The sequence below is a fragment of the Halichoerus grypus genome, chromosome 9 (assembly GCF_964656455.1).
Source record: "Halichoerus grypus chromosome 9, mHalGry1.hap1.1, whole genome shotgun sequence".
Taxonomy (NCBI): domain Eukaryota; kingdom Metazoa; phylum Chordata; class Mammalia; order Carnivora; family Phocidae; genus Halichoerus; species Halichoerus grypus.
Window position 1 is genome coordinate 144,453,259 of NC_135720.1, and position 17,579 is coordinate 144,470,837.

General features: G+C 50.7%; 1 protein-coding gene and 1 pseudogene across 6 annotated transcripts; both read right to left on the bottom strand.

The window, feature by feature from the left end:
• Positions 1 to 1,542: 1,542 nt before the first annotated feature.
• Positions 1,543 to 4,861, bottom strand: LOC118553491 (purine nucleoside phosphorylase pseudogene; annotated as a pseudogene).
• A 642-nt stretch (positions 4,862 to 5,503) lies between these two features.
• ZNF311 (zinc finger protein 311) lies at positions 5,504 to 16,948 on the bottom strand. 6 transcript variants are annotated; one of them, XM_078055843.1, is made up of 8 exons: positions 16,426 to 16,946; positions 15,533 to 15,857; positions 15,124 to 15,202; positions 11,171 to 11,262; positions 10,770 to 10,896; positions 10,326 to 10,430; positions 7,383 to 8,020; positions 5,504 to 7,064 (listed from the first exon to the last, which is right to left on the bottom strand). In XM_078055843.1, the coding sequence occupies exons 2-8, from the start codon at positions 15,539 to 15,541 to the stop codon at positions 6,492 to 6,494; spliced, it is 1,623 nt and encodes a 540-aa protein (XP_077911969.1). In that variant the 5' UTR covers positions 15,542 to 15,857; positions 16,426 to 16,946; the 3' UTR covers positions 5,504 to 6,491. The 6 variants fall into 6 exon arrangements, with proteins under 6 accessions (XP_077911969.1, XP_035976406.2, XP_035976386.2 ...); XM_036120513.2 differs by having other exon boundaries at positions 5,504 to 8,020; positions 16,504 to 16,948; XM_036120493.2 differs by having other exon boundaries at positions 5,504 to 8,020; positions 16,426 to 16,948.
• Positions 16,949 to 17,579: the final 631 nt, after the last annotated feature.

A 17,579-nucleotide genomic window follows, 5' to 3' on the forward strand; every position in this document is an offset into this window, starting at 1 on the left:
GCAAAATATGTTCTTCTCCTTACTGTTGGTGAACACTTGGGTTGTTGCTAGGTTTGGCTATCATGAGCAAATACGCTGTGAAAATCCTTGTACGTGGCTGTCAGTGCTGGTGGGGCTTTTGTCAGGGTGCGTCCCTAGGGATGGACCTGTAAGGTTGTAGGGCACAGGCCAGCTTTACAGGATGGCATCTATTCACTTTCCAAAGAGGCTGCATCCGTTTACAGCACCACCAGTGAATGCTGCAACTCCACGGCCTGGCCAAAACTTGGTGAGGCCCGTTTTTACCTTTCTCTGTCTAGCGGGAGTCTCACACGGTGTCACTGTGCTGAGTTCCTTGTTATGGAGACTGGACTCCTTTCTGTGTTTAGTCATCATTCTTTTTCAGTTTTCTGTGAAGTATTTCTTTATGCTTTCTGCCTTTTTTGGGGGTTGTCTTTTGCTTATTGATTTAAAGGAATTTTTATATAAGGTCAAACCATATTAAACTGCCTCTATTCAACCTTTAGATATGGCAATTCATATGACTCAACCTAAAAAAAAAAATATATATATATATATATTTATTTTTTTAACCATTGATTTTAAAAACATTTTTATTGTTATGTTAATCAGCATACATTACATCATTAGTTTTTGATGTAGTGTTCCATGATTCATTATTTTCGTATAACACCCAGTGCTCCATGCAGAACGTGCCCTCCTTAATACCCATCACCGGGCTAACCCATCTTCCCACCTCCCTCCCCTCTAGAATCCTCAGTTTGTTTTTCAGAGTCCATCGTCTCTCATGGTTCGTCTCCCCCTCCGATTTCCCCCCCTTCATTCTTCCCCTCCTGCTATCTTCTTCTTCTTCTTCTTTTTTTTTTTTCTTAACATATAATGTATTATTTGTTTCAGAGGTACAGATCTGAGATTCAGCAGTCTTGCACAATTCACAGCGCTCACCATAGCACATATATATATATATTTTTTAGAGAGAGCGTGAATGGGGGAGGGAGGGGCAGAGGCAGAGGGACAGAGAGAATCTTAAGTGGACTCCACAATCAGTGCAGAGCCTGATGCAGGAGTGGATCTCCCAGCTCTGAGATCATGACCTGAGCCGAAATCCAGGGTTGGACGCTTAACCAACTGAGCCAGCCAGGCGCCCCCAACCTAAAATATTTTAGCTGACAATTATTTGCCAAGTGTATGTGTTCAAAATATCTTTTTTCAAGTCATGAGAAAATTGTATTTTCCCTTTTTTATGGTGAATTTGATTAAAGAAATTCATTTTAATCTAGTTGAATTTATCAGAAAAAATTTTAAAAATTAACCTTTTTTGGTGTCTTGAGAAATCCTTTCTTAACCTTAGGGTACAAATATTGTCCAAAATTTACTCATAAAAGGATAAAAGTTTGCCTTTCACAAGTCTTGGTTATTCTTGGCTAAGAATTACACTGCAAAATAAATTTCAGAATCAGTTTGTCATTTTCCACAAAAATGCACTCTTGGGATTTTTATTTAGGTTGCAATGAATCTATTGCTCAATTTTGGGAAGAACTGATGTCTTTTTTTTTTTTTTTTTTTCATCTTCCTTTTTATTCTCAAGATAGGTTAATACAAAACTCCAAGGGGTATTGGACTGGGCTGGCCCTCGTGTGGGCTCTAGTGCTTTGGAGGAGGCAGAACCGAGTCCCCAGGAATGTGAAAGCGTTACATCAAAAGGACAGCAGTAGCTACTGGGCCAAGTCCAACAGCCCCAGTCACACCCAGGGCATAGACACAGCAGGGCTTGGGCTCTAGCTCTTGGGGGGGGGGGGGGGGAGGAGATGATAACTGCTTTGAGATAACTGAGCAAAAGAGCCAGTGCAGAAGGGTCTGGTGGGAGAAATGGGGAAGGTGAAGGATAGGGATCTTCCTCTCTCTTCTCCTACTACTGAAGGGCAGAGGCACGTGACCCCAGCAAGGGGCCAAGCATGTCGTAGCTACTTGGGTCCCATCGTGGAGAAGCCAGCCCACTCCAGGGCTGGTTAGCTGGCTTCGGCAGGCGGTGGAATACTGGTCATAAGAATAGAGACAAACCATTCCAGTTTTTGTGCTGCTTGTCTCCCGGCTCTAGTGCTTCCTCATGATTGACCTTCTCCTTGGCTTCATAATCCCAGACGACTTTGTTAGTGATGAGGGAGAAGCCAAAGACTTGGAGGCCACAGTGCCTTGGAAGTACAGCTTCTGGTCCTGTGCTCAGGCCAACAGCATCCGCCCCAGCTTCTGCAGCAGCCGACGCTCCGCCGGCCTCAAAGGACGGGCCACCATCACGCAGGTGCCTTCCTCCCGCGCTCTCTGCTCCCCCATCTGTTTCCAGGCCCTGTGAGCCTTCGGCCGCATATCCCGGTCAGAGGCATCGGACATGGCAGGGACACGAAGTCCAGCCTTTCGTCATTGGGCCCTGTGAGCGGGTTCACACCACTGAGGCCGGGTAAGTTGATGTGACCACGGATCAGCATGATATCTCCGACCTCAGACTCGGGGCTGAGTCCTCCAGCTGGGCTGCTGACCACTAGGGTGTCCACGCCCGTAAGGAAGAAGACCCTCACTGGGAATGTCACCGTCCAGAGCGAGGAGCCTTCCTGCATGGGGAACCGGCCCTGCCCCATCACACAGGCCCTGCCATCCAGGAACCCAGACTCCGGTCGACCAGCAGGAGCGGGCGCTGCTCGTCGGGGAAAGTTTGGAACCTCGCCGGAGTCAAAGCTCTGGGCGGCAGTTAAGTTACCGCCAGATTTCCTAACCCAGAGCCCCAGATGACTGCCCCGTGAGGGCGGCGCTCGGGGTGGCGCAGAAGCCATTCCCTCGTGTTCTGATCATCGTCATACGTAAGTCGGGTCTGCAGGGTGCGGCCGCCGCCCTCCCGAGCGCGCTTGGCCTCCGGGATCCGGTCCGCGGAGCAGGGCCCGCGCCGCGCTGGCCTCTTTCCCGGCCCGGAGTCCCCAGCCGAATGCAGCCGAACACGCAAGCCAGCCGCCATCTGCATGGTGACACACCCCGATTCAGGAACCGACATCTTCGTAAGGCTGTCTTCCCGCGCACGAACAAATACAGCCTTGACCAAGAACGGTCACGTCGGTCTTGAAGAAGAAAAATAGGGCTTAACTCCACCAGGTGAAAAGGTATTTTCACTCCATCTTCCCGGAACACCGCTGTGACCAGACACCTGGTCTAGACTGCCAACGGGCTCTCAGTCCTGCGGTAGGAAACCCCAGAGGGCTAGCTTGACCTCCAGGAATCTTCGGATGTTTCCGGAACAGTTAAAGTAAACCGTGAGAAAGCACTAAAGGGATTTCAGGTATTTTGCCTTGTGGAAAAAGAAGTGCTTGATTTGTCTTGAAAATTTTGGGAGACTATCTTGTGGGCAGGGGCTGAAACTTGCTCTGTGATGATCACAGGGCACCCAACTGCACCCGTGTGTAGAAGCTGCGGAGACACACCTCTGTTCCGGATGGTCCAAAATCTGAAACCTGTATCTTGTTCCGCTTTTTAAAACGGAGTGATGTGGGCATTCTCTACTTCCGTTGTGAAGGTAAAGTGAAAATCTCATTGTATCGATGTTCAGAGTGACTTTTTTCTCAGATTTTGCATTAAGGTAATTAGGTTAAAAAAGTGTGTTACCTGGTGAGTTTCTAAGTAAACTGTAACTAAATCAGTAACTCTAGTTTTGGTAACTCTTCAGAATTAGTTACAGAAATCTTAGGGTCTTCATAAGTACTAATACGTTTTATTATTCAACTATGCATCTCATCTTTGAACCCCTTCTACAGTATTCCTGCCAAATTTACTACCTTATGGCAGAGTTTATTCCAGTTTAGGACCCCTTTTAAATGTACAGACTTTTCCCACAGGTAAAATATCTGAACTTTCTTCAGTGTTCCCCCCCCACGCTCATTTATTTATTTATTTATTTATTATTTAAATTCCAGTTAGTCAACACACAGTGAACTCTTAGTTTCAGGAGTAGAATTCAGTGATCCATCACTTACATACACCAGTACTCATCACAACAGGTGCTCTCCTTAATGCCCATCCCCTACCCCCCTCCCTCCATCAACCCTCAGTCTGTTCTCTATTGCACAACACTCATTTTAGATGTTCAGGAAACATCCGAAGATTCCTGGAGGTCAAGCTAGTCCTCTGGGGTTTCTTACTGCAGGACTGAGAGTCCGTTGGCAGTCTTTAGACCAGGTGTCTGGGTCACAGCAGTGTTCTAGGAAGACAGTGGTTGTGTGGAAGATGGACAGGTGAGGGTGGTGTCTAGAAGGCTCGTATTTGAGCTCCATACAGAGGCCTTTAAAGTTTCACAACAGAATGTCGGGCCCGCTACCCCCTCCAGTTAACTGGTGTCTGAAGATGTAAGCTCTCCAGTCAACAACACAACACATCCATACTTGAGGATGGTCGAGAATTTAAACTGGAACTGCCATCTTGCTGCATTCTCAAGCTGGGATGACTTTGAGTCTAAAGTCTGAAAGCACCCCATAGGCTGTGGGTGAAACAGACATTCTGAACATGTACATACATTTTCTAAAAGCTTATACATGCTGTTGTGAAATACAAAACCTCAGATTTTCTAGGACAGCATGACAGTATTTTGTCGAGCATTAAAGTACAACTATTGGGGCACCTGGCTGGCTCAGTTGTTAAGCGTCTGCTTTTGGCTCAGGTCATGATCCCAAAGTCTTGGGATCGAGCCCCGCATCAGGTCCCCTGCTCTGCGGGAAGCCTGCTTCTCCCTCTCCCACTCCCCCTGCTTGTGTTCCCTCTCTCGCTGTGTCTCTTTCTGTCAGATAAATAAATAAAATCTTTTTTATTTATTTTATTTTTTTTTAAAGATTTTATTTATTTATTTGAGAGAGAGAGAATGAGAGACAGAGAGCATGAGAGGGAGGAGGGTCAGAGGGAGAAGCAGACTCCCTGCCAAGCAGGGAGCCCGATGCGGGACTCGATCCCGGGACTCCAGGATCATGACCTGAGTCGAAGGCAGTCGCTTAACCAACTGAGCCATGCAGGCGCCCATAAATAAATAAAATCTTTAAAAAAAATAATAAAGTACAACTATTGCTGTGTGTGCATTGGAAAACCACTGCCAATTCTCCAGATGTATCCTGAACTCTGTCCTTATGTCATTTTTTTTCCTCACCAGAAAGCCACATATCCGTAATTTCGTCCTCCACAGAGGCAATTTCATTGTTATGTCTTCAACGTTTTCATCTTGGCTTTCACAAACAGTGTAAGAAACGGCCACATAAAGAACATAAAGTTCCCTGTAGAAACTGAACCTAAGGAACAATGTTTCAGTCCACCCTTGTTTAAAAATAAGAAACCATGTAATCCCCTCTGGAATTTTACTAGAAAATCACATCTCTTGGACACCTTGTTTTTCTGTATTAGATAATGTATAACCATTTCCCAAAAGGTTTTTTTTCTGAAACAAGAGCCCCTGAAGAGGCTTCAAACAGGATTGTGTCGTCAATTACTTTTGGAAAGCAATGTTTTTATTGCTCCTTTAAGATTTAGATTAGCATATTATAAACTCTGATAAGTCTTTAAGGGAATTAAAAAAAACCACCTAGCTAACATTTCCTAAAGTCATTATTTTAAAAGTCTTAATTTGTAAAACACCTTTGAGAAATGTTGGATAATCCATTGCTCATCTCTCTCTCTCTCTCTTTTTTTTTACCAACCAAGGAACTTAGAACTAAATTTAATTCTCAATTATGGTCATTATGTTAATTAGGTTGACACATTGGCATCTTCTTCTAGGATTAAAATTTTTTTATAGAGGGAGAGAGAGGAGAGAGAAAGAGAGGAGGGGAGGAGGGAGAGAGAGAAGAGAGAGAGGAAGGGAGGAGGGAGAGGAGGGAGAGAGAGAATCTCCAGCAGACTCTCCACTAAGCCTTCCTTTCCCATCCCGATCTCAGAAATCCCGATCCCACATGGAAAAGTTCCATTCAGTCTTTAAGTTAAAACAAAACAAAAACCTTGCTAAACATGATCAGTATTTTATCAACTAAAACATGCTCGGTGCTGAACTGAGTTGTGGCCTCACATCTAAGGGATGCCTTGCAGGCTATGGGAAAGGTGCAGGCCTGAGCCTCTGCGGGTGTTTCTGCGGAACTTACTAGCTAAGTGATCCTCAGCAGGTTTCATCTTTTTATGCCTTAATTTCCTCCTCCTGTAGGGATGTTTTATGGATTAAATGAATTAAAATAACGAAGTCGTTAGAAGAGTGGCCGGCATGCGGCAAGCACTAGGAAGTATTTGATATTATTATTACTGACTGGCATTCCCGACTGGAAGTGAAGTGCCCGCTACAAGGTCAGGTGGGTCATAGGAAGGTCAGGCTCTGGGGAGCTCGGTCGGGGGCCAGCAAGCCGGGAAGAACCAGGCTCCGGGGCAGAAGGAGAAACGGCAAAGTGCGAACAGAATGGCTTCCCCGGGGGCTGCCGGTCAGACACCGACTACTGGGCAGGCCGGACGGGTCCTGGGGCCAGGGCCTTCCCACTCTCCTCGCGTGTGTGGGCTCTCCATCCTCTGTGCCTCCTCCTCTTGTGTCCTGTGAGGTTGGCGCTCACTCTGAAAGCCTTCCCGCACTGCTCGCACTCGTAGGGCCTCTCCCCCGTGTGAACCCGCTGGTGCCCGACGAGAGCGGAGCGCTGGCGGAAGGACGCGCCGCACTCGCCGCAGCCGTACGGCTTCTCGCCGCTGTGGATCCGCCGGTGCTGCGTCAGCGCGGAGCTGTGATGGAAGGCCTTCCCGCACGCCTCGCACGCGTACGGCTTCTCGCCGCTGTGGATCCTCTGGTGCTTGGTCAGGTTGGACTTCCCGCGGAAGGCTCTCCCGCACTGCGCGCAGGCGAACGGCTTCTCGCCGGTGTGCACGCGCTGGTGCACGGCGAGGCAGTGCCGGTCCTGGAAGGTCTTCCCGCAGTGCGCGCACGGGTACGGCCTCTCCCCGCGGTGCGCGCGCTCGTGCGCCCGGCGCCTGCACTTGTGCCGGAAGGCGCGCCCGCACTCCCGACACGGGTAGGGCTTCTCGGGCGCGTGCGTCCTCCGGTGCCGGCTGAGCTCCGCCCGGCTGCCGAACGCCTGGCCACACTGCGGGCAGCCCCCGCCTCGCTCCCGCGCGTGCGTCCTCGCGTGCTTGCGGAGGTCCGAGCTGCGGCTGAAGGCCCTCGCGCACGCGCCGCACGCGTACGGCCGCTCCCCGGTGTGGATGCGCGCGTGCTTGGCGAGGTCCGAGCTCCCGCGGAAGGCCCTGCCGCACTGCGCGCACTCGTAGGGCCGCTCCCCGGTGTGCGTGCGGCTGTGCAGGGTGAGGCAGTGCTTGAGCGGGAAGGCCTTCCCGCACACGGCGCACGCGTGCGGCTTCTCCCCGCTGTGCACCAGCTGGTGCAGACGGAGCCGGCTCCGGCTCCCGAAGGCCTTCCCGCACGCGCCGCAGCCGTGCGGCTTCTCCCCGCTGTGCGCCTTCCTGTGGCGGCAGAGCGCGGACGGGCTGCCGAGGGCCTTCCCGCACTGCGCGCAGCGGAAGGGCTTCTCCCCCGTGTGGCTGACGCGGTGCACGGAAAGCTGGCTTCCGGTCCTGAACGCTTTCCCGCACTCGCGGCTCACACGGGGCTGCTCGCGCAGAAGCAGGTCCGCGCGCCAGCCGAAGCTCCTGCCGCACTGGGCGCCCCTGTGGGGTCTCCGTTCCGTCAGGACTCCGTTATACGGAATCCGCTTCGAGTCTGGGTGGAAGTGTTTTCTGAGGACCTTTCGGGCCTCTCCTTCATTGCAGGTCACCTGCTCCCCTCCCAGCGTCTCCATCCCGGGCGCGTCCCGTGCATTCTCTACCTTGACATCCTGCACACGAGCTCCTCCAGCCTCAGGATCCTGGGACAGGACTTTCGGGAGACTTTTGACTTGGACCCAGCAGACGTCCCCGCTCTCAAACACCTCCTGTTCCGAACTCGCCTTCTCAGTCCCCGGCCAGGTCCTGTCCACTGATACTTAAGGAAATAAAAATGTCACATGTTCAGAGGTCGGGAAACACGGGAGATGGGAGAGGCGAACGGGTGAAGCCCTGTGAAGGGTACGTGACTTTCCCGGGCTGGAAGAGCGCTATGGTTATGGCCAAAGGCTGCGACAGGCTGGTATAACGAGAAGTACCAAGACAGCTCAGACTCGGTAAACTTTACAAAAATCCTTAGAAACCTACTTGTTCTCGAGAATCTCACGGTACGCCCAGGCAGGCACCTCGGTCAGGAAACTGAGTCACAGCCAACCCTCTCTGTCCTTCAGATTTGCTCAGCTGACATTTTACAAATTCCACCTGAGACACGGACTGCAGTCTAACCCCCAGGGAGCCGTCTGCTCTGCAGTGCAGCTCTGCCCACCTGGTGCAGGGCACATCCCATCTGGCCCCCCTCACCCACACCAGGCCAGGTTCTCTCTCCTTGGACTGTGACTCAGGCTCTGACAACAGCCAGTGCTGGGGGGAGGGTGCACCGCCCAGGGGAGGGAGCAGAGCGGGGCAGTCAGTCAGGACGGAGGGAAGCAGACCTGCAGAGGGGACGGTGGGGCGAGGGCCCTGATGTCCCCCTGCTCTTAGCTTCCATGACGCCCCTGAATAATAAATTCTCACTGTTTTGCCTAAGTTAGTTTGAGTTAATTTCTACTGCTGGCAACCAGAGTTCTAGTAAGTCTTCTCCGTATCTCAGCTCACCCCTTCCTCTCTGTTTCTCCTGCCAGGGCATTCTTGCTCATTAACTGCCACCCCACCCCCTACTGTCCTTTAGTCTGCCTCCCCTCGAATCTGTGCTCTACTCTGCTTCCAGATTTTTCTTTCTAAAAATCAAATCTCACATGCCACTCCTCAGCTTGAAAGGTCTCAGCGGCACTGCGTGGCGCCAGACGGAAAGGAGGTAAAGCGTGCAGGTCAGAGCCCCAGCTCTGCAGTGGGACCATGCGGGCTGACATCCGCGCGCGGACCCCTACTGGCTGTGCCGCCCGCGGGGCTGGCTGCATCTCCCTGGCCTCAGCTGCTCATCTGTAAGATGGGATCATTTTACGTACGCTAAGGTGGGTAAAGCACTTGCCACACGGACGTGAATGCTTCATCAATGTCACTCCTACTGTCAGAATAAAGTTCAAAGTCTGCAGTTTATCGAAACCGCTCTGAATCGTGGCCTTGCTCCTTGCTGCTCCCACACCGGCCGCCTGGAGCCCTTTGCTCCGGTCACGCTGCGCACACTTCATGCTTTTCCTCCTCAGCACTTCCCCACGTTCTCAGAATGCCTCTTCCCTCCTCCCACTAAACCATCTGACTTATGCCACCGCTTAGTTCATGGGCATTCCTTCCACAGCCACCTGGTCCCCAACTCAGATTCAGACGCTCCTCTTCCATGTCTGGGTATCCCAGGTACGTCTCTGTGACTCCCGCTGTTCCGTGCCACCCCTCACTACCTGCCTTCCCACCCCTCACTACCTGCCTTCCCTGCTGGGCAGTAATATTTGACGCCATCTCAGTACCTTGTCGAGTGCCTGGTGTGCAGTAGTTGCTCAATAAATTTGTTGGAGGGCAGGAGGGAGGAGGAAGGAAGAGCAGGTATTGTGATAGGGCAGCTGGGCCGGCCCACGGATAAGGGACACTTTTTTGAAGGACGAGTGGAGAAAACAGTTTGAATGAAGAGCTGGTACTGTTTCACGACTGACCAGGAACGCGGGTCAGGGAGTGTGAGAGGCAACGTGAGAGAGAGGTAGACCCGGGTACAGAAACAGGGAGGGCTCAGTGGAGACGGGCTGCGGGGAGAGGCGAGTTTGCCTTCAGGCATGCCGCTCTCCAGCGGACGACGGGATACCCAGCAAGCCGGGAGTTAGGAACAAGAGTGCTGCCCAGGAAAGGGGAGAAGGGAGCCGTGTCCATGCAGCCAGCCCCTGCCGCCGGGCTGACGCCGTGAGGGAAAACAGAGAAAGGCAAGGGTCAGAGGCCCGGGGCTCAGTGCGGGGAAGGTCCTGAACGAAAACTAGGGGCAGAAAAGCAGGGTTCTCTGAGCACTGGAGGAACTGATACACAGAAGGGAGGTGAACTCACTGAGCTTTCTCTGAGGACCAAATTGCAAAGGGCCTATTAGATAGGGTGCAAAGAAGTAATCAGATCATGACAGAATATTTGCCCAAAGAGTTTGCTGCTGTTTGTTTTCTCTTTGTTAGGGTGCCCGGGCGGGTGAGGATGGATGACCCGGCACTAAGAACATTCTACAAACACCTGCCCCAGGGCACCCAGCAGGAGGCTGGAGCTCCTCCATCACTCACCTGGGAAGGAGCAGCTCAGGAACCCCCCGTCCTGCAGATCCTGAACGCAGGGCTCGTTCCCTTGCTCCAGATGGGAGATCAGAGGAGGCTTAGGGACTGCAAAGCCTGGTCGTGGAGAAGGAATACGAGTGTGCAGAGCAACATGACAAGGGTCCTAATACCCAGCCTTGACCCCTCTGCCCACGTAGGGCAACAAGAAAGAAATGGCCATTGGGGTAGAGGGAGGGTTTGTTCAGGGGTCTGGTCACATGGAAACGTGTACGGATATTCGCAGAAGAGTCCTACTCAAAAGGCAGAGGAGGAGACCCTGGGGGACGGTCCCTGCTCTTTCAGTGATCTTGCCATATAACAGAGGCAAGAATATGAGGCCCCACATACATCAGTAAACAACGCAACTGAAAGGAAAAGCAAACAGTACTGAGCCAAGTGCAGGGACGTCCTTACCGACCGAGATCACGTTCCCGTAGTTCTCCAACATGACGTCTGCGTAGAGGTGCCGCTGAGCGCGGGTCAGACACCGCCACTCTCCACTACTGAAGTGCACGGCCACGTCCTCAAACGTCACCGAGTCCTGAAACAGTGCAGTCCCGCTGTCCTGGAGAAAGCCCCACGGGGCCCTCCCCTTTTGGGAGGTTTATAGAAAGGAGGCGGTTACTGTGTTTTGTGTATTTGGGTTGAGGTGAAAGGAAGTGAACACCCATGGCAGAGGGAACAAGGAATGAATGGCGTGTCATCCAGTGGAATGTTCCTCGAGAGGGAGCACCTGCATTTGGGGGCTGAGTCAGGGAATGAGTGGAAGGAGGCGGTGCTGTATTTCCAGGAAGGATGGAGGGGCCGCAGCTTACCCGGGCCCGGCTCATCGGTGAGCTCTTTGCTCCTGGCTGGTCTCCTTGGCTTCCCTCTCTGCCAAAGGCAGGATGCTGAGGGGTTGGCAGAGCTGAGGGAAACGAGGCGGGTCAATTAGGTACAGTATTACCGAAACCTTCCGCTTTCCTCCTCTTTTCCCCGGTGTAGAAGCTTCTCAAGCTCCGTCTTCCCCATTATTTCTCCAGCCTCGGGTTCGGCACAAAGTCGTGCGGACGGCCAGTGCTCTCTCCCTCACCTACGACGTGTTTTCTCCTCTGGTCTCTCTTCATCCTAGAATGACCTCACCCCTCCCCGCCCCAAGCCCACATCACTGACTCCTGGCTTGTGGGATAACCTCTCCTCCAGTATTTGAACGGGTTGAAGTCACTTCTTCCAGAAAGACTTGGGGTGGGGTGGGGTGGGGGGGAACAGAAAGGACGAAAGTGTGGAACAGAAATATGCAGGGTCAGGCCCAAAGCTTGCTCCTTTCGGTAACTTAGTGGCTGCTCTGCCCCCAGTTAGTTTCTTAGAAAATTTTCTTTCCTGTTTTCTTTCCTGTTCTGCGATTCTGAGTCTCTCCTATTAATTCCCGAGCACTAAACCACCCTCCCCACACCTGGGTAGTACACACACACTGCTAGTTAACGCGGCCCTAATTCCTTCCTAGTGGGCCAGCCCAACCTTCCTCCAGCTGCAGTGTTTGCGGCAACTAACCTTTCTAGAAAGTTCATCAGCACATCCCAAATCAGAGTCTGAACAATTTCTTTCAGAAGATACCAGTGGGGTTAGTCACCAGTTGGTAAGACCCAAGGATTACCCTGTGGCCTCAGGTCCCCAAAATTTCATTCCAATTTTACCAAAACTTCAATTTAGGAGCAGACTGGTTTCTTCCCAGAGAAACTCCCCACGATTCTTCTTCGGTTTAGGCTACTCTCGGCTTCTGACCAAGACCCGGACTGTGTTTTAGTCCTCGTGGGCCCCACTCTGTCACTCCGCGTCTCACTCTACAGGCCCACGCGCTCGGTAATTCTTTGTCGCACACAGTCCCACAGCCACCTGGCCTGCGCATAGCTCACAGCAGATGCTCGGTCTGCTCTGCTCCTTGTGACGTCAAAAACATAAACCTCCCAACGGTTTTTTTTTTTTTCCAATCCACACTTTATCATGAACATTTTCAAATATAGAGAAAAGCTGAAAGGTTTAGTAAACATCCACATACTCACTTTAACGTTCATAATATGTGCTCTATCGCATATCTGTCCATCTAACTAGCCCTCTATTAATTCACTTTATTTTTTGCTGCATTTCAAAGTAATCGAAGATATCAGCATACTACACCCCAAAACACCTTATGGTACATATCATGAACTACAGTTCAGTATTTGTTTACGTTCTTGTTGAGGTAAAATTTACTACAGTAAAATAAACAAGTCTTATGTGTACTATTGGGTGAGTTTTGACAAAACATACCCCTATTTTTTTTTTTTTTTTTTAAAGATTTTATTTATTTATTTGAGACAGAGAGAATGAGAGAGAGAGAGAGAGCACATGAGAGGGGTGAGGGTCATAGGGAGAAGCAGGCTCCCTGCCGAGCAGGGAGCCCGATGCGGGACTCGATCCAGGGACTCCAGGATCATGACCTGAGCCAAAGGCAGTCGCTTAACCAACTGAGCCACCCAGGCGCCCAAACATACCCCTATTTAACCCAAACTCCCCTCCAGATATATCCCAGTTGGATTTTTACTATACCCCCTTCACAGACTGGGAAAGTTTTGTTAACTCACAGCGGTTCTTCTTTTTTTTTAAAAGTGCTCATCACACTAAGAATTTTTTTGAATTGTGGAAAAAAATATGTAACAAAATTTACCATCTTAACCATTTTTAAGTGCACAGTTCAGCAGTGTTAAAAATACTCACAATGTTGTGTAATCTCCAGAACTTTTTCATCCTGCAAAACTGAAACTCTATACCCATTACACAACTTGCTATTTCTCCCTCCTCAATCCCTGGTCACCACAGTGATTCTTAGGCTTTAGTTTTTAGCTTCAGATTTTGAAAGGTCAGTTTCTGCCCTCAAGTTAAACATGAACTTGGGAGGGGCGCCTGGGTGGCTCAGTCGTTGAGCGTCTGCCTTTGGCTCAGGTCATGACCCCAGGGTCCTGGGATCGAGCCCCGCATCGGGCTCCCTGCTCCGCGGGAAGCCTGCTTCTCCCTCTGCCACTCCCCCTGCTTGTGTTCCCTCTCTCGCTGTCTCTCTCTGTCAAATAAATAAATAAAATCTTTAAAAAAAAAAAAAAAAACAACAAAAAAAACCATGAACTTGGGAGAACAGGCTATGTACTCAAACGGCACCAAACTACCTTTGCCAACTCAGGCTGCCATAACAAAATACCACAGCCTGGGCGGCTCACACACTGGAAACCTACTTCTCACTGTTCTGGAGGCTGGAAGTCGGAGATCCAGGTTCTGGCATGAGCCCTGCCCGGCTTGCCATCCTGTCCTCATGTGGGGGATGCAGACAGCTCTAATAAGGACACTAATCTCTTCATGTGGCCCCACCTTATGTCTTTCTCTAAACCAAATTACTTCCCAAAGGCCCCACCTCTAAATATCATCACAATGGGGGTTAGAGCTTCAACATGTGAATTTTGAGGGGACACAAACATTCAGCCAGTAACTGTTTGTTAAAGCAGTGTACAGATATTATCTAGGATGAGGTTCACTCATTTATATTTCGTTAGATAACTATGAACTTTATGGTCCTGAAAATCACCAATGGGAAGAGAATTTAAGGTCTTATGAAAAAAAGAGGACCAGGAGATGCAGGTCAGATGTGAACCATAAGAGTGTGTGTAATTTTATATTTAAAAAAATGAAATTAAACACCCAAGTTAAGCAGTGTCGATTATCTTCTACCTCAAATATGTTCTATATTATTAATTTTCATTTATGATTCCTTATACAGTTGAAATTTCAGGATTTCTCCTCTGGAAATTCCAATAATATACTCTTTTCTTCTTTGTAGATAATATATACTAAAAGCCTACTTTTGGGGTGCCCAGGTGCCTAGTCCTCTGTCCAAAAGTCTGCCTTTCAGGGTCTGCCTTTGGAACTACGGAACTGCTGAATGCCGTCTCCTGGGTTTTACCTCTATCAGCCACTTCTCCAGTCTTTTTTTTTTTTTTTTTAAGATTTTATTTATTTCAACTGAGAGAGACAGCGAGAGAGGGAACACAAGCAGGGGGAGTAGGAGAGGGAGAAGCAGGCTTCCCGCCGAGCAGGGAGCCCGATGTGGGGCTTGATCCCAGGACCCCGGGATCATGACCTGAGCCGAAGGCAGACGCCTAACGACTGAGCCACCCAGGTGCCCTGCCACTTCTCCAGTCTTGTCCACTTTGCTCTTCACACACGTCATCACTCAGCACTTCTAAAGCCCAGCCTCACATTTCTCCATCTACCTTTATTTTTCCCAAAGCTTCACGACAAAACCTTTGCTCCTTCTTTGCCGCTGTTTTATCTTCTGTTTCTCAGGGACTCATTTTATACTTTTAAAATCTCAGGGTTCCAGAAAGGTCTACAGAAGTGAAATTACATACATTCAACATGGACATGTTGGCAAAACTGGTGGGGTAGGAGTTACTGAATGATACCACAGGTTTTATGTACACATATATGTTATTTATCGTGTCAAGTTGTACATATAATAAGTGATGGAATGCAATTTCTTTGATAAGTTGCTTTGTAGAATTTTTTCTTGTAAGTCTGATTATTTTTTCCAAATTTGGTGTAAGATGAGGGCAGAAACTGAATAATTTAGTTCCTCTCAATACTGATCCAAGCCTTGAATAGACTTCCAATAAATGCTCAATAATGAGGGGCTTCCCAAGCCCCAGGAAGCATCTCCTCCCTGCCTCCCTCCACCCCTCTTGGCACAATACCCTGTGCGCCTCACCTCTTTCCTGCAGGAGCTCAGCATCAGGGGTCCCAGGCAGCTGGCGTGGTGGGCCTGGACTCTCATGTGACACCACTACCTATTACGAGGCACAGAAAAACTCAGGGAGGTTATAGACAGGAGGAAAACAAGCTCTAACCAACTATAAACTATAAAGCTTTGTCCGTGGAAATCGACTCCCAGACATACCAAGAGGGGAAAGAAATTCAGGGACTCAGTCCCTGATACACCTTATGAGAAACAGAAAAGTCTCCCTCTCTGTCACTGGAAAGTTCTCATGGTCACGAAGCCATCCAGGAAAAATAATATTTTGAAGCAGGAAACTTCCACCATGGCCCCCACTGCTTTCCTTTTCTGTACTCGCTTCTTCCTCCTCCTTGGGACACGTTGCAGACCCTCCTTTCCTTACCTGCCACATCTTTTTACCCAGCTTTCTTTAGTCTTCCACCGCAGTCCAGATTCTTCCCTGCTGCTTGGGTCAAACTCCCAGAGTCAGTTCTGGCTTTGCCCAGACAACAAGTTTGGAAGTGGCCCGGGGGGTGCCAGCCAAAGGGCCCCTGATGACTCACAGGGCAGCTGCTGTTTGGCCTGATGTGTCACACAATGCCCTGGATTTGGGGTTCATCAGCACTATTGAGCTAGCTGTGGTCTCACACCTTGTTTTCCTGAATATTCCATGAAAAGGGGAGAGAGGACCGTGAACACAGCAAAAAGAAGCAATCACTGGGGATTATCTGTGGGAAGAGAGGGAGCACAGGAAGACAAACTGAGAATGTTATGTATCTGGAACATGACCTCCACAGCTACCATCCTGGTCCAGGCCGCCATCGCGCGCCTTGCTCCCCATTCTTACTAACTGGTCTCCCTGCGTCTATCCTTCCCTCCACCTCGTATCAATACAACGGTCAGAGTGGTGTGCTTGAAACCTAAACTGGGTTATTTCATCTCTGCTTAAAGCCTCCCCGGCTCCAGCTTACTCGGAACAGTGCGTACACATGTGCCCGTTCCTTCTGACCACCTCTCACGTACTCAGAATAAAAGCCGGTCTTACGGCGGCATGAAGTCTACAGACGTGCCGAGCACCGCTCCCACTGTGCGCCTCCTCGTCCGACCGTGCTCACTCACGCAGACCTTTCTCTTCCACCTTAGGGCTTTTGCACCGGCCGTCCCTCCACCTCCAGCAATTCTCAGGGCACACGAGCTCGCTTCCAAGTGTGTGCTTGTCTGTCATCTTCCCAAGATCTGCTCTAGGCGCCCTTCTAACGCTGCCACCTGCTCGCTCCTTCCGATCCCGATGCCTACCTGGCTTCACCTTTCCTGTTTTCTCCAGCAGCACCGCCCACTTCCCAGCCCGGTAAGTCACCGGCTCTGCGTCCTTACGTAGGGTCGGTCTCTCCCTCACTGAACAGGGCGGGCTCCCGAGGGCAGGGATTTCTGGCCACAGGTTCGCAGCTGGACTTGCAACGCCTAACACAGCGCCTGCCCCCGCGGCTCAGGAATGACTGCGTGCACGGACGCTGGGAGGACAATAAATGCGGGGAAGGAACAGGGAGCCAGAACCCTGCGGGAGAGCCCCGTCTGGCGGCGAAGCCCGCCCCTCCCGCCGCGACCCGGGGGTACCGGCCGTAGCCCGGGAGCCCGCGGCCGCGCTCCCACCGCGCGCGGGCTGGAGGCGCGGCCCTTCCCGCCCGACTCGCCCCAGGAGACCAGAAACCGGGAAATCCGTGCCAGCTCCACTTCCTAGTCCTCCCCACCCACTTCCGGTGACTTTCTAGGAAACGCGGCCACTCGCTGGTCGGGACCTCCCCGGAAATTCCCCCGGGCCTCTCGCGCGGGCGTCCCGGGAGTTCGCGCGAGTTCCCGAGGCGCGCGGGGCGCGGGGGTCGCAGCGTGAGCGCGTCAGCACGGCGACCGGCTGCGGTCCGGCTGGGGCTCCTCGCGGGGCGCGCGGGACTTCTGTGCCAGAGCTAGATGAAAAAGTCACTTTTAAATATCAGCCAAAAACACAAGGTAAATGACGGGCTGCTCTTTTGTCAAACATTAAAACAGTCGTTATGAAAAAATGAAGCCTACACAAAAGTTGAGAGAAGACTAAGGAGCCCGCACGCACTCACCGCTGCCGCACTTGCTTCGTCTGACCCGCAACCCCGTTTTTCTTGCTGAAATGTTTGAAAGCAAAACCCAAAGATGTTATTTAAATACTATGTTTTTGAGAATGCCTTTCTTTCTTTTCTTTTTTCTTTTTTGGTTGTTTTTTTGTTTGTTTCAACTTTATTATATTATGTTAGTCACCATACAATACATCACTGGTTTTTTTTTTTTTTTTTTTTTTTAAAGATTTGTTTATTTGACAGAGAGAGATAGCGAGAGAAGGAACACAAGCAGGGGGAGTGGGAGAGGGAGAAGCAGGCTTCCCGCAGCGCAGGGAGCCCGATGTGGGGCTCGATCCCAGGACC

Excerpts from the sequence above, each read along its gene's own strand:
- ZNF311 (XM_036120513.2), bottom strand. Across the intron at positions 11,263-15,123 it reads TGAGCTCCTGCAGGAAAGAG|CTCTGCCAACCCCTCAGCAT; the intron begins GTGAGGCGCACA and ends CGTTTCCCTCAG. Across the intron at positions 8,021-10,325 it reads CCTGAGCTGCTCCTTCCCAG|TATCAGTGGACAGGACCTGG; the intron begins GTGAGTGATGGA and ends TATTTCCTTAAG.